At 38.4% G+C, this 14,528-nt stretch overlaps 1 protein-coding gene across 7 annotated transcripts in view; it reads right to left on the minus strand.

Annotated features, from left to right (window-relative positions):
* Window positions 1-14,528, minus strand: part of PDE8A (phosphodiesterase 8A) — a 261,481-nt gene that overhangs the window by 13,950 nt on the left and 233,003 nt on the right. For all 7 annotated transcript variants that reach the window (XM_072619742.1, XM_072619751.1, XM_072619755.1 and 4 more), the window contains 2 exons: window positions 11,649-11,866; window positions 7,705-7,837 (listed from right to left, as the gene is read on the minus strand). In XM_072619742.1, coding sequence (XP_072475843.1) covers window positions 7,705-7,837; window positions 11,649-11,866 — 351 coding nt within the window. The remainder of the gene's footprint in view (window positions 1-7,704; window positions 7,838-11,648; window positions 11,867-14,528) is intronic.

Genomic DNA, 14,528 nt, shown 5'->3' on the forward strand with positions numbered 1-14,528 from the left:
TTCACCATTTAAGGAGGGGACCCAGGGAATTCAACTCCTCATTTCCTAGCTGCTTTCCTGGACTTCGTGGTCTTTAGGAACTCATCATTCTGCAAGATGAAACCAGCCCTATAACTCATACCTCCTCATATCATTTCCCACCTGATGTAAAACTTCATCATGTCCTGTACTAGGTATACCCCTACCCAATTTTTTTTTAATTGTGTTCTTATTTCCCATTTGATTGTGAGCTCTCTGAGGGAAGGGGCTGTCTTATGTCTTCCTTTGCATCCTCAATGCTTAGCACAGTGCCTAGAACATAGTAAGAGCTTAACAAATGTTTATCAACTCTCACTCCAACTCCCTGTTCTTACTAGAGCTGGGTTTAGTCATAGGCTGTCTAGTCACTGATAAGTAGCAACTAGTAGTGGCTCCTCAGCTGCCTCCCCATCAGATGCCACCCAAGGTTGACCATGAATATAATGTAAAATATTGCAGTGTGGTATAGTGGATAGATCCTTGAACTTGAAGTCAAGAATACCTGAGTTCAAATCCTGCTTCGGACACATAGCTAGCTGTATAACCCTGGACAAGTCATCCAGACTCAGACAGCTCCCTTGTACTTATCTACTAAGTCATAAATAGATTGTAATCTGCATTGTTAGAGGGAGCTTTGATATGAGTTCCCCATGATGTGCTAGGATACACAAGAGACAGCATTTCTGATAAACATTTTTTTGAATTAACAATGAATATACTCTAGGGAATGACCATCTCAGCAGCAAATGGATAGATGGAATAAGAGGGGCAGCAGGAAGTAGGCTCAGATAGTAGAGCAAGAAGATGAAAGAGGAAGAAGAAGGAAAATGAAGGAAAGCAAATCATACTGCTTTGTTTATTTTGTTGCCTTTAAGAGAAAAATATAAGGAAGCCTGAATGTCGTAGACTTGTGACTCACCTGCACCCTACTGAAATGCACCTGTCTTTTTATGCAATAACAATAACACTGCAAAGACTAAGAACTTTGAAAGATTTAGGAACTCCGATCATGAAAATAACCAACCATAATTCTAAAGGTTCAAGATATAAAGGATGCTACCCACCTCCTGCTGGAAAGAGGATACAGAATGAGACATATTTTCTGGGTACCACCAATATGGGAATTTATTTAATTTTAATTTTAAAAAATAGACTTGTCTTATCACTACGGTGTCATGTCTGAAGCATGTGTTATGAATGTGGAGTAAAAGGTCCAAATCTTCTGTTAATGGGAGAAAATAAGGGAGCTGCTTCTATATTACAAATATTCTTTAATGATGACCTTGAAACATTCTAATAAAAGATATACTGAAAGCACAATGGTTCTGCAATCTGAAGTCCTGGGTTCAAATACTCCCTTTACCATCTGTTTGACCTGGGGTGAATCACTCTATTTCCTTGGGCCTCAGTTACCTCATTAGTAAAATGAAGGAGTTAGACTAGAGGCCTCTGAGGTCCCTTTCATTTTTAGATCCATGATATTATGATCATGCCAGGCTTTCCATTAATGTGCTAAATGACCTTGGGCATGTCATTTAAATTCTCTGAGCCTTAACTTATTCATTTGTAAAAGGAAGGAATCTCATTAGGTAATCCCTAATGTCCCATAGAGTGTTAAATTTTGACATTTATATGATTCTATGATGGTCATTAAAAAAATGTTGTAGGTTTCTGAACTTGGGAATGCTATGGTAAAAATGTTGTTTGGCAGGGAGATGAGCCTGATAGTGGTAGGTAGGGTGAATTTTATAGGACAGATTACAGTCGGGCAGACTAGTTAAATGGATTTTACAATAATCCAAGACTGGGGTGATAAGGATGTGAGCTAAGGTGATGGTAGTAGGAATTGAATGCAATCCAAGAATCACACAGTCATAGGTTTTATCTCCAGAAGGGGCTCTTAAAAATCTTCTAAAAGTTTCCTCATTTTATAGATGAGGGCACTAAGGCCAGGAGATGATATAACTTGCCCCATGGCACATAACAAATTAGAGGCACAAACTGAAGATTGGTCCAAGAGACATTTCAAAGGAAAAAACCAGATGGGATTCAGGGGAAGAAGGAAGATCATAGATGCTTCTAGATACTTCTAGATTTCCCCTAAAATCTCCCTGAAGGTTTGAATAAAGCAACAGATATTGGAGAGTTTGGAAGAGGAACCCATTTGTAGGGAAAGATGAGTTCAATATGTTGCATGTTGCCTCTGAAGTGGCAACAGGTCATCCAAAGGCTACTGTCCTAAAGACAGAGCAGGTTGGAATGGAGGTGAGCCTAAAAGAGGCTACAGATGATAAAGGAATAAATGTGAGAGACTCTAAGACCTGGAAGGGACCTCAGAGACCATCAAATCAAACCCCAAATTCAATCATGAATACGCTGAAGAGCAACTCCAACAAATTTAAATCATACTGGAAATTAAATTGACACTATAACACTACTGTGTCAGAAGAGCCAAAGTTGGGGATCACCCAAAGGGCAGTGGAGACACACATGGTGGATGACAGTAGGCTGCTATACTTGACTCACAAAGTGTCACTAGAAGAGGGGGTGATGCAAGGGAATGTATGACTGAAAAATAGCATTGGCCATTCATGCGGAATGAGGGAGGGATAAAGGACAGTCCACATGTGTCACTGATACTCTGATTATGTCAAGAGAATACCAGGAAGCCCTTTAACACATTGGATGCCTCCCCTGTGGTAAATTTATGATAGAACATGAAAATAGTAGAAAAAGAAGAGAAGAGCATAGACAGGCCTAGCTGGGTTGCAATCTGCATCACTGAGGGAATACCAATTCTTGATGAGACCACAAATTCATTGGATTATTAGAACACCACTGATGTTGGAAAACTTGGTATTTCATGCCTCCATTGTTGAACAGCTTTAATATCAAACTAGAAAGGTATTCCTTAGACTAAGCTGAAATGTGCCTGTCTATAACTACCACCCAGTGGTCTTAGGTGTCTCTGGGGCCACATGGAGTTAAGTCTGGCCTCTCTTCTACATGGCAATCTTTCAAACAGTTAAAGATAATGATTACATCACCACCAGTCCCTTAATTCTTCCTTTCTCCCGGCTAAACGAGCAAATTCATGAATTGTTCTTCTGTTAATACTTCCAAAAGCAGGGCCAGTTATTTAAGGAAAGACCTTCTGTGTTTTGGAAGGCCATGAGTGAATGAAACGATGTTCACATTTGACAAGTATGTCTGGATTTGTTCAAATGTTTGCTGTTGTCAGGCCAACTTCCTCTCTGTCAGTCTGTGTTGTCACTCTTAATTTTCATTGCCAACTGCCTATTCCAAAGAGGACAGTTTCCTTTTTAATCATGTAAATGTAGTGATCTGTGATATGTCTATCTCTTGCTTCTCCATGAAGAGGCAGTATGATACAGTGGAAGAAGAGCAGAATTTATAGTCAAAGGACCTGAGTTCAAATCCTAAATCTTCTGCTTATTACCTGTGTGACCTTGTACAAATTACTTAACTTCTTAGGACTTTCCTATCTCTTCCCTGTGTTCAAGGATAGAGGAAAAAAAACCTTATCATTTATCTTCCCATTTTACTTAATAACATCCCCCTAAGTCAGAAATGACTTCTCTTCTTTTGGCCCTAACATGGTACCTCTGCTCTTATTAAAATTTAGAAATTTAAACAGAATTTTAAAAAACTAATTTTGTTAAAATTTAATTTAATTTTCACTTTTGCATTTTGTCCTTCTCACCTTTAGTATCTTCTTTCAATAACTCATATTTATAGTGTGCTTAGAGGTTTACAAAGTGATTTCCTTGTAAGATCCCTATGAATTGGGTAGTATAAGTATCATTATTACCATTTTACAGATTAGGAAACTAAAACTCAAAGATGACAAGTGGTTTGCCAAGGTTGGGAAGCTAGTAAATGTTAGGGTGATATTAGAACTCACACTCCTTTTCCATGATACCATGCTGTCCTTACTTTTTTTTTTTTGGAATGTAAAATTTTAAAAAGCCCTTTCTAATTTGGCCTCTTCCTACCTTCCCAGGATTCTTACACCTTAGTCTCCTCTGTGCACTGTGAGATCCAGTGACACTGATGTCCTTGCTGTTTCTTGCACAGACAATCCATCTCCAGACTCTAAGCACTTTCACTGACTATCACCCAGGCCTGGAACCCTCTCCTTACTTCCTAGCATCTCTGGTTTCCTTCCAGTCTTAGCTAAAGTTCCACTTTCTGCAAGAAGCCTTTCCCAGAGCTCCTTAAACATAATGCATTCTCTCTGAGACCACCCCCAATTTATCCTGTATATCCCTTGTTTGTACAAGTTGTTTACAAATTATCCTCCCCAGCATACTCTGTGTGAGCTCCATGAGCACAGGGACGGTCTTTGGCCTTTCTTGCATCTCTAGTACTTAGCATAATGCTTGGGAAATGCTTAATAAATCTTGTTGGCTGACACAGGTATGTCTCAGATTCTCAGTGAAGAGGCCAGCTAGTCTAGGCTCATCTCCCTACTAGATTTTTAGCTTCAGGTGAACAGTAGCCATGTCTTATCTATACTCTGTATATCTTTCAGAATCTAGCCAGGTCTCCTCACATATCAAATGATAAATGTAGTAAATATTTGTTGAATCAAATTTAAAGCTTTTTACATGACGTCAGCATTTGAAATGCTTTCTACCTCTGATTTCCCAACAGGTCATTAAATTGCAACACTCTTTATCAACATTTTCTTCCGGGATACAAATGTGAAACCCCTTGTGCGTCAATCAGAGATCACTCAGAACATGGAGATATGATTTTATGTATTAAGTGCTTACTATCTTCACTACAAAAACGTGGTTAATTCTCAAGGTGCTCCTTGAAAGACAGGAGGGCTAAGAGGGCTTAATGAGATAATGTGATAATGAGATAATGTGAGTGAAAGAGAAACTGACCAGCAGTCAGGTGACATGCAAGTTCTAGTCCTGTACTTGTCACTGACCTATTGACCTTGGGAGATTACTTAAGCTTTTAATTTTTTTATCTCTAAAATAAGGAAGGAGGGTCCCTTCTTTGCTGAGGTGGGGAGCCTATTGGTATATAATAGCACAAAAATCACTGGACTTAGTTTCTGTGTTGGTTAGTGTTGCTGGACTCCTTTTTCCTTTCTTTTTATTCTTTATTAAAAAGGGAGAGCTCTCTGAGCAGAAAATGGGAAGGGATGCATTAGGAGATAAAGGTTACCTTTATATTATCCATTATAATATATTTACATCTATTATAAAGGTTATTAAAAGTTTTTTAAAATGAAAAGAGAGGACTAGTAGGCTAAATAATCTTTAATGTCCCCTGTAGTCAAATAGAATGTAGGCAAAAGATAAGTTCAGATAGGTAGGCAAGGCCTTGAATGTCAGGGTAAGGTGTTTTAATTTGATCTGAAAGATGTATTTTAGGTCACTTCCTCAACTAGGGACTAATATTATTGTCCATGCACAGGCCAACTGGAAAAGAAAGAGAGCAAAGGTAGATAACTCAATTACTAGAGAATTCTGATTATAGTCCAGATATGGCATGATGTGTACCTTGATTAGGATGGTAGTAAAAGGGACAGAGAGAAAAGAATGAATCCAGGAAATAGTATGGAGGAAGAAACTGTCTTGGTGTCAGGGACAGCTTGCAAATAACAGATCAAAAGGAAACTGGAATCCCAGATGCCTTACAGGTTTCAATCCTGAGTGACTGGTAAAATTGACAGAAATAGGAAAATATGAAAGGAGGGGGTGTCTACCTCTGGCCCCCAGAGTCTCCTAACTGGTCTCTTTCTTCCCTAACCTTGCCATCTTCAACATAGCTACCAAAAATTCTTAAAGCATCGATCTGACCATGTTGCTCCCCTGCTCAAAAATCCTTAGTGGCTTCTTGTTGCCACTAGAAAAAAATATAAACTCAGCCTAGTGCTTAAAGCCTTTTGCAAACTAACTCCAGCCTGTCTTTTTAGACTTATTTCACTTTGTTCTTTTACCCACTCTGTCTTGTAGCCAAGCTGGCTTGCTTGCTTTTCTTGAAAGCAAAAATTTTCTCTCTTCCCTCCATGCCTTTGACCTGCAATCCCTCATGTCTAGAATGCATTCTCTTCTCACCTTTAACTCTCAGAATGCTTAGTCTTCTTCAAAGTTCAGTTCTAGTAACATATCCTGTGAGCCATCTTTCCTAACTCCTCTAAGTGTATGCTAGGGCTCTCTCACTCTTCAAATTATCTTGCATTTACCTTTTTTGGTGTATTTTGTATTCTTCAGTAGGATGCAATAAGCTCCCTGAGGGTATGGAATTTTTTTTTTATTTTGTCTTTGAAAAATGCAATGCCTTTATATGGCAGATGCTTCATAAGTGCTTGCTGACTTGGGTTGAAGAGATGTTGACTTAGGAAGGATGATGCTAAGTTTGGCTTTAGACACACATACACACACATATATACCCCAAAAGTAAATACAGGGTAATGTGGCATTGGGGAAGGTAATAGTTGGTGAGTGGGAGATAAGGGAAACCAGTAAAGGAGAAAAGACTCATCTAAAGATAATACTTGAACTGAGTTTTGAAGGAAGCTGGGAATTCTCAGAGATGGAGGTGAGAAGGGAGTCAGTTCTAGGCATGGAAATGCCTAGATGGTAAATAGAATATGATGTGGAAGGAACAGCAAGTAAGTCATTTGCTGAACTGTAGGAAGTATGTATAGCAGTAATGTTTAGGAAGGTTGTAAAGATAGGTTGGAATCTTATTGTGAAGGGCTTTAGATGCCTAATCTGAGGAGTTTGTTTTTGATCTAAGAGACCACTAGAGCTCTAAGATGGCCACTGAGATCTTGTTCAATTCTAAACTTCTAAAAGTCTAATCATAGTAAGAAATTTTGTTTTAGTGACAGACAATATAGATGAAGAATATGTAAGATATGAGCAGATACCAACAGAGATTCTTATTTGACCGTACAAGGCATTCTCATCAAGAAACTAGGAAAAGAAAGGTCATTCCTCTAGAGTACACTCAGATTTTCTTCCTCATTTAGTAAATTATTGATGATATTGTCAACTTGGAAGAACACACCCTGTAGAAGAAGATCCTAAATTCACTACTAATTAATACAAAGAAGGATTTAGATTAGATCTAAGGGTATTCTTTCTTCCTTATATGGTAGCTTTTAAAGTACTGGAACAAACTAAAAGGAACTTCTTTCTCTAGAACTTTAATAGTAGGGCTTTTCTAACATTTGCATAGTCCTTTAAAGTTTACAAAGGAGCTTCCTCAGAAATAGAGGTTTCTGAGAAATAATGCCTTGAGGTTCCTTCTTGGAACCTACACTCGAGTCCTTCTGAAAGCGTAATTCCCTTCATTCAAATTTCCCAGGATACTCTACCTTGCTGTTTCCTTTGCTTGTGTCACACTCTACACTGCATCATCCCTGTGTATGTGTCCTATCCTCATCCGTAGTACTTAAAATTCCCTGAAGGTTGAGGGGGCACTGTTTCTTTCTTGGTAGCCCCTGTGCCTAACAGGTGGTAGGTGCTTAGTGAATGTTTGTTGAATTAAACCTCTCTGGTTATCTAGTTTTCCACGTCTTCCTAGTGAAGGTATCACAGTGACACTGGTACGCGTGCCCATGACAATCTCCCAGGGTGACCTGACTGGCCCTGCCCATTCCACGGGGCAATCTCTGAAGCAGGCTGCACTTACCCCGTTTTCTTCTAGCGTTGCCAAGGGTTTGTTGATACTGTTCACAAATTTGTTGACGTGCTCAAAGTGCTTGGTCATTTCTGTTGCTAAGACCATGTCAATGATGGCTTGGCGCAGTGTCCGATATTCGTTCCTGTTTAAAAAGACAAATGAAATTCCATCACTAGTCACCGACAGGGAGAAGGCAGATGCCTTTGAAAGCAAGAATATAATCTGTGTTGTGTACATCCACGGTGCCAACAATTTAAATATCAGAGAGCAAGAGTAGAAGGGGAGAGACAAGCCACACTGGATAACAATTTGAGTTTATACAAGAAGAGTGACTAAACTGTTTGGATCCTTCTTGACCTTGAAGATAAATAATTGAAACAGAAGTCTAGAATATGTAGAAATATTTCATAGCGGCACTTCTTGTGGCGTGAAGAACTAAAAAAAAAACTAAAGTGGGTGTTTATTGATTGGGGAATTAATGCACATGGATGTAATGGAATATTGTTATTAATCAGTTGTTTTTCAGTCATGTTGAACTCTTTGTGACGCCATTTGGGATTTTCTTGGCAGAGATACTGGAGAGGTTTGCCTTTTCCTTCTCTAGCTCATTTTATAGATGACGAAACTGAGGCAAACAGGATTAAGTGATTTGCCCAGGATCACACAGCTAGTAAGTGTCTGAGGCCAGATTTGAACTCGTGAAGCAGAGTCTTCTTGACTCCAGGCCTGGCATATTAGCTACCCTAATGGAATATTATTGTACAGTAAAAACAGAAAATGTAAGGAATACAATAAAACATAGGAAAATTTATTTGAATTGATAATTTGAGGGAGGGATGAACATATGATTTCATCGCATAGGGAACTCCCAATGAGGAAACTTTCTACCAATGTAAATCAGTATCTGCTCTTATTTTTAAAAATGATTATTTTTATTTCTTTTTAACATTCCTTTAAAAAAATGAGTTCCAAATTCTCTTCCTCACTCCACTGCCTCCCCAACCCATTGAGAAGGCAAGCAATATGATGACAACCGTACATGTGATGATTTTCACTTTATAGTCCTAGAGAGTTGCCTGGGGTATTGAAAGTTTAAAGTGACTTGCCCAAGGTCATACAGACAGTTCATATTCGAGGCATATCCTCACACCATTCTGCTTTCCATGAACTGATACAGTGTAAAACCAGTAGAATTAGAAGAAAAATATACAAAATGGTTACTACAAGGTAAATAAGAAGGTCACTTGAAGGAAGCCAAACTCAGTTCTCAGAGAAAAGATAATGAAATAGAGCTCTCTTCTCATGAGAGAGGACAAGGGCTCCTGGGGCAGATTCTTAACTACATTGTCAGGTAAGGTCACTCTATCTGTCATTTTTACTTATTTTTTTTTCTTTTGTTAAAGAGGAAGGGTTCAATTTCTTTGTTATGATGCTGGTGGCTGGGAGTGGAGAATATATCCATAACTGACAGTGATATAAAAACAAAAGGCATCCGTAAAACTGTTGTGTAAGGAAGAGGAAGATTAGAAAAAATGCAGCAGGTTTGACAGAGGCTGGCTGGAGTCAGGAATTGTCAAGAATAGAAGAAAGGTGGAAGCACCTTGACACGTTAAAATGCCTGAGGGAGTTGGCCATAAAGTCCAAAAGTCCCTGGTAGCAGGGAATACTAAAAGAATGACAGAACCTCAAGAAATCATCTAGTCTAATTATCTCACCAAGAATTCCTTCTACAACATATCCAAAATATAAACATCCAATCTTTGATGAAAGGCCTCCAAACCTAGGGAAGCCCTCCACCACTAGCATGGGATTGGGAAGCACTCCACCCTACCATGGGATTGTCCAAGTTATGGGGAAGTTTTTCCTTTTAGTTACCCTACGTTCGTCTCTCCTACTTCTTCCACTGTTTCTAGTTTCGTCCTTAAGAACCACACTGAACAAGTCTAATAATCCCTCTTCTATGACGGATACTTTCAAATACTTGAAGATGTTACCATTTTCCCACTAAAACTTCTTTCTTCCCATTGAAATACTTCCAGTTCCCTCAATGGATCCTCATCACCATTCTATAGGTGTTCTTCAGCTTATCAATATCCCTTCTAAATGGGGGCACCCAGAACTGAACAAAATATCCCAAATGTCACCCTAAGGGAGATCATGTTAAGACTAACATTTTCCTAATGCTGGATACCATGACTCCCTCATGGCAATGACATCACTTATTTTATTGAAATTGAAATCATTTGTTTCAGTTTTAGAAGTAGGTGGGATTGATATTTCTCTGGAGACTGACAGGGATTTCTGTCCTCCATTTTACTGCTCCAAGGGAAGTTCTTGGGCTCTCTGAAATTGTTGTTGCTATTCAGCCATGTCCAACTCTTCATGACCATGTGGACCACAACATGCCAATACTGCCTGTGGGGTTTTCTTGGCAAGGATAATTTGCCATTTCATTGTCCAGTGGACTAAGAAAAAAAGAGGTTAAGTGACATACTCAAGGTGTAACACAGCTATTAAGTGTCTGAGGTCAGATTTGAACTCAGGCCTTCTGACGCCAGACCCAGAATTCTAACTTCTGAGCCACCTAGCTGACCCTTTTGCTCTCTACAATAGAGTAATATTTTCTTTCTTTTCTATTCCACATTGGTTCAGGAGACTGGCTACTCTCTTCCCTGCCTAGTTCCTGAGGGTAGAAATCTTGATTTATTCTGGCCTTAAAATTTATTTTTCATTCATCCATGTCTGTGATTTCATTACAGTAATTTCTAGTTAGAAAACTTCCTCTATGAATGCAGATTGGCAATTATTCTCCAATTTACAGGCTTAGAGAGTTGCCTACAGCAATGAAAGGCTAAAAGACTTGCCCATGGCCGTCCAATCAATATATGTCACTGGCAGGACTTAGAGCCACTGTCTTCCTGATTCCAAGGCTGGCTTCATCCCCTGTGCCTCTTACTTTTTCTTTGCTCCACGTAAAATTTTATCCATAAAACTGAGAAATGCTTAGCATTTTGTAGAAGATATTCAGTGACAGGTAAATGCTATCCTGTCAATCATACTCTGATGGTATAAGATGATATCTTTATAGACAGTTTTCTTGAAATTTATACATAATCTATGGCTCAGAATGACAACTCTAGGTTCAATTTAGAAGACTTCTCCCTCCCTTCCCTCCCTCCCTCCCTCCTTCCTTCCTTCCTTCCTTCCTTCCTTCCTTCCTTCCTTCCTTCCTTCCTTCCTTCCTTCCTTCTTTCCTTCCTTCCTTCCTTCCTTCCTTCCTTCCTTCCTTCCTTCCTTCCTTCCTTCCTTCCTTCCTTCCTTCCTTCCTTCCTTCCTTCCTTCCTTCCATTGGGGTTAAGTGACTTACCTAGGGTTACACAGCTAGTAAATGTCTGAGGTAAGATTTGAATTCAGATCTTCTGACTCCAGGGCCAGTGTTCCATCCACTGCACCACCTAGTTGCCCCAAATCTGATTAATTTCTATTTTTTCCCTAAGGATATTCACTTCTCTTTCAAGTATCACACTAACAACACAAATAGATCAGGTTTATTCTACACAGAAAGGAACATAGAAGAGATGCATACCCAAGCATTTAGTCAGTCAAGAAAATTTCCCCCTCCAGCAAGTCCCAGATCCCCAGGGACTTATTTTATTTGAGAATGTAGACCTAATATTGAAATCCCCTCATACAGGAAAAGACTTTAGGGTTGCTAGGGAGTCAAGGTGAGCTTCCTCTTCCTATAACCTTTTCTGATTCCCATCAGAAAGCCAGACTATGCACATCACTCCTAGGCATAGAAAAGCCTCAAGGAACCACTACAAATTCCATGAATGAGTAGAAAAAGTTGTTGACCATGGTTACAATGGCAATATCGCCAGTGATTAAATACAATAAACAGTGAAAAAGACAGAAACCAAAAGACACGGAATGGATCAACACTTTGGCTTTACCTCTCCATGTTTTTAAATATATTGCATTTTTCATCTCGAATAGTGAGCTGGAAAGCTAGAGCTGCATGGTGACTCTCCAGTACTGCAGTATCATTATATAAAATTGCCAGCTCACTCCCTGCATTGCACAGGAATGAGTTTGTTCTTCCAGGGTGATCCACATCATGGACGGTGGCAGCAATGAGGGCAGCAACTTCATCAATTGGGTCTAAAGTTTGCTGGGGGAATAAGGAGATTAAAAAAATTCAAGTTAGCTCATGACTAAAGTATCTGCGCCCTTTGGCCAAACACCCCAGTGTGAGGTATATACTTCAAGGAGATCTAGATAGTCACACATCAACATGTTTGTGTGTGTGGGGGGCAGTAGAAATAAAGCACATATATGCCAATCAGCTGCAGGGTGGCTAAATGAATTGTGGCACATAGATGAGGTGGAATATTATTGACCTGTAAGAAATGATGATCATGCCATTTTCCAACTGATAAATGATCAAAAGATATGATCAATTTTCAGATCAAATAGTCAAAACTATCTGTAGCCCTATGAAAAAATACCCTAACTTTATTGATTAGAGAAATACAAATTAAAATAATTCTGAGGTACTACCTCATACCTAATAGATTGGCTGATAGGTAATTGGCTAATAGCAAAGGTTAAATGACAAATGTTGGAGGGGATGTGGCAGAGTTGTAAACTGATTCAACCATTCTGTACAGCAGTTTGGAACTATACCCAAAGGATTACAAAACCAGGCATACCCTTTAAGCTAGCAATATCCCAAAAGAGATAAAAACAAAAAGGAAAAGGATCTACATGTACAAAAATATTTATACCTGCTCTTTTCTGGGGGCAAAAAGTTAGAAATTGAGGGGATGCTCATCAATTGGAGAATGACTGAGCAAATGATTATGATGGAATGCTATTGTACTATAGAAAATGATGAGCAGGATGCTCTCAGAGAAACCTGGAAAGATTTATATGAACTGATGTAAAGTGAAATGTACAATAGTGTAAGATGATCAGCTGTGAATGACTTAGCTGCTCTCAGCAATACAATGGCCCAAGACAGCTCTGAAGGACTTATAAAAAATGCTGTCCATCCAGACAAAGAATTGATGATGTCTGAATGCAGAATGCAGATTGAAGTAGACTTTTTTTGTTTATGTTTTTTTCACAAAATGATTATTACGGAAATGCTTTGCATGACTACATATGTATAACCTATATTGAATTGCTTGCTTCTCAATAAGGAGGGGTGGGAAAGGAAGAAGGGAGAGAATTTGGAACTCAAAGTTTTACAAATGAATGTTAAAAATTGTTTTTACATGTAACTAGGGAAAAATAAAGTACTAAATAAATTTTTAAAAATTTAAAAAAAGAAATGATGATCATGACAAATACTGAAAAGCATGGGAAGACACATATGAAACAATATGAAATAAAATTAGTAGAACCAGAAAGACAATCTACAACATGACTAAAACAATGTAAACAGAAAGAATAAAAACTGAAACTAAATGTTGTATTATCAGAATGACCAGGACTAGTTCCAGAAAAGAGATGAGAAAAATACAGAGATTAGGAGATTACACATATGTGACATTGTACTTACTGTGAAATTTGATCAATGTGTTGGTTAGTTTTGATGAAATGCCTTCTCCACCCCCCCATTTTTGTTTTATTTTTTATTATAAAGGAAATCTTGCTGGATAGTGGGAGAGGGGGAGGAGAAAGTATTTGAAAATGAAGCTGATATAAAAACAAAAAAATTAATAATTTTTAAATAATAAAAAAAATCATACTGGAAGCTTTGGATGACTTAGGAATGGGTATGACTGCCAGAAGAAAAAACTCTAGATGTAGTTCACTACTCCAGTTTTTGTGGTATCTAAGAACTAGAGGTGAAGCAAATGTCAATCAATTGGTGAATGGCTATACAAATTGTTTAGACTATTTGTCTAATAGATCAGAAACGTAACAGAATATTACTAATGTTTTTAGGATGGATGTAATTGGGGGTCTCTCATAAAAGTGACAAAATCCAAGGTTTTGACCCCCAATTGTGAAAACGTGTCTGCAACAACACTGGGCAATAACAGAGTAGGTGACAAACATGAATCTGAATCTGCCAACTTGACTCCCACACAGCAAAGTCTAAACTTTCACAGAAAACTGGACAAGAAGTAGGAAAAATGTGGAGTGATCAGGTTTGCATCTATGCCTTCTTTCAGCACTCTAGATTCCAGCTGACATTCCATCAGCGAACAGTCAGTTGGTACACACTAAGAAATCTTTCATTCATTTCATTCATAATTAAATGGTGTAGTGAAACTTCAGTTGATGGAGGCAGCTCTTTCCCTGAGGTCGTAAAGAGTTTATTATAAATAAACGGTAAGTTCTTTAGAGTTTTTTTTTTTAGCACTATTAGCTATTGATGGATCAATAGACCATCCAAGAAATATAATTTTTTCCCCTTTCTTGGTTCATTTTCCATAAGAACATCAGACCATAAATTCATAGAAGGCAGTTGGGGATAAGGCCACCATTTCTTATCCATTTATAAAAGATCATTTCTGAACTTTCAAGCCAGCTACATTAAGCTAAAGTGACCCTTCCTTGTGAGTAAAGCATCCAATCCAGCATTTTTTTCGTACAGAGTAATGTCTAGGCTAACAGTCGTTCTTGTAAAATCTTGGGGCTCAATCCAAAATGTTTTCAGTTTTGGACAGAGAAGGAGGGTGGTGTGAACCAGGTTATACTATTAGTCTCTGGATATGCTGTATTAGTTTGAGGTTTCATCTGGGGGCAAAGATCAGGAAGGAAAACTGAAAAAATCTGTATTACTATTGCAATCCTTCCTATCTTTCCTATCATGTGTG

This window comes from Notamacropus eugenii, chromosome 1, assembly GCF_028372415.1.
Source record: "Notamacropus eugenii isolate mMacEug1 chromosome 1, mMacEug1.pri_v2, whole genome shotgun sequence".
Classification (NCBI taxonomy): Eukaryota; Metazoa; Chordata; class Mammalia; order Diprotodontia; family Macropodidae; genus Notamacropus; species Notamacropus eugenii.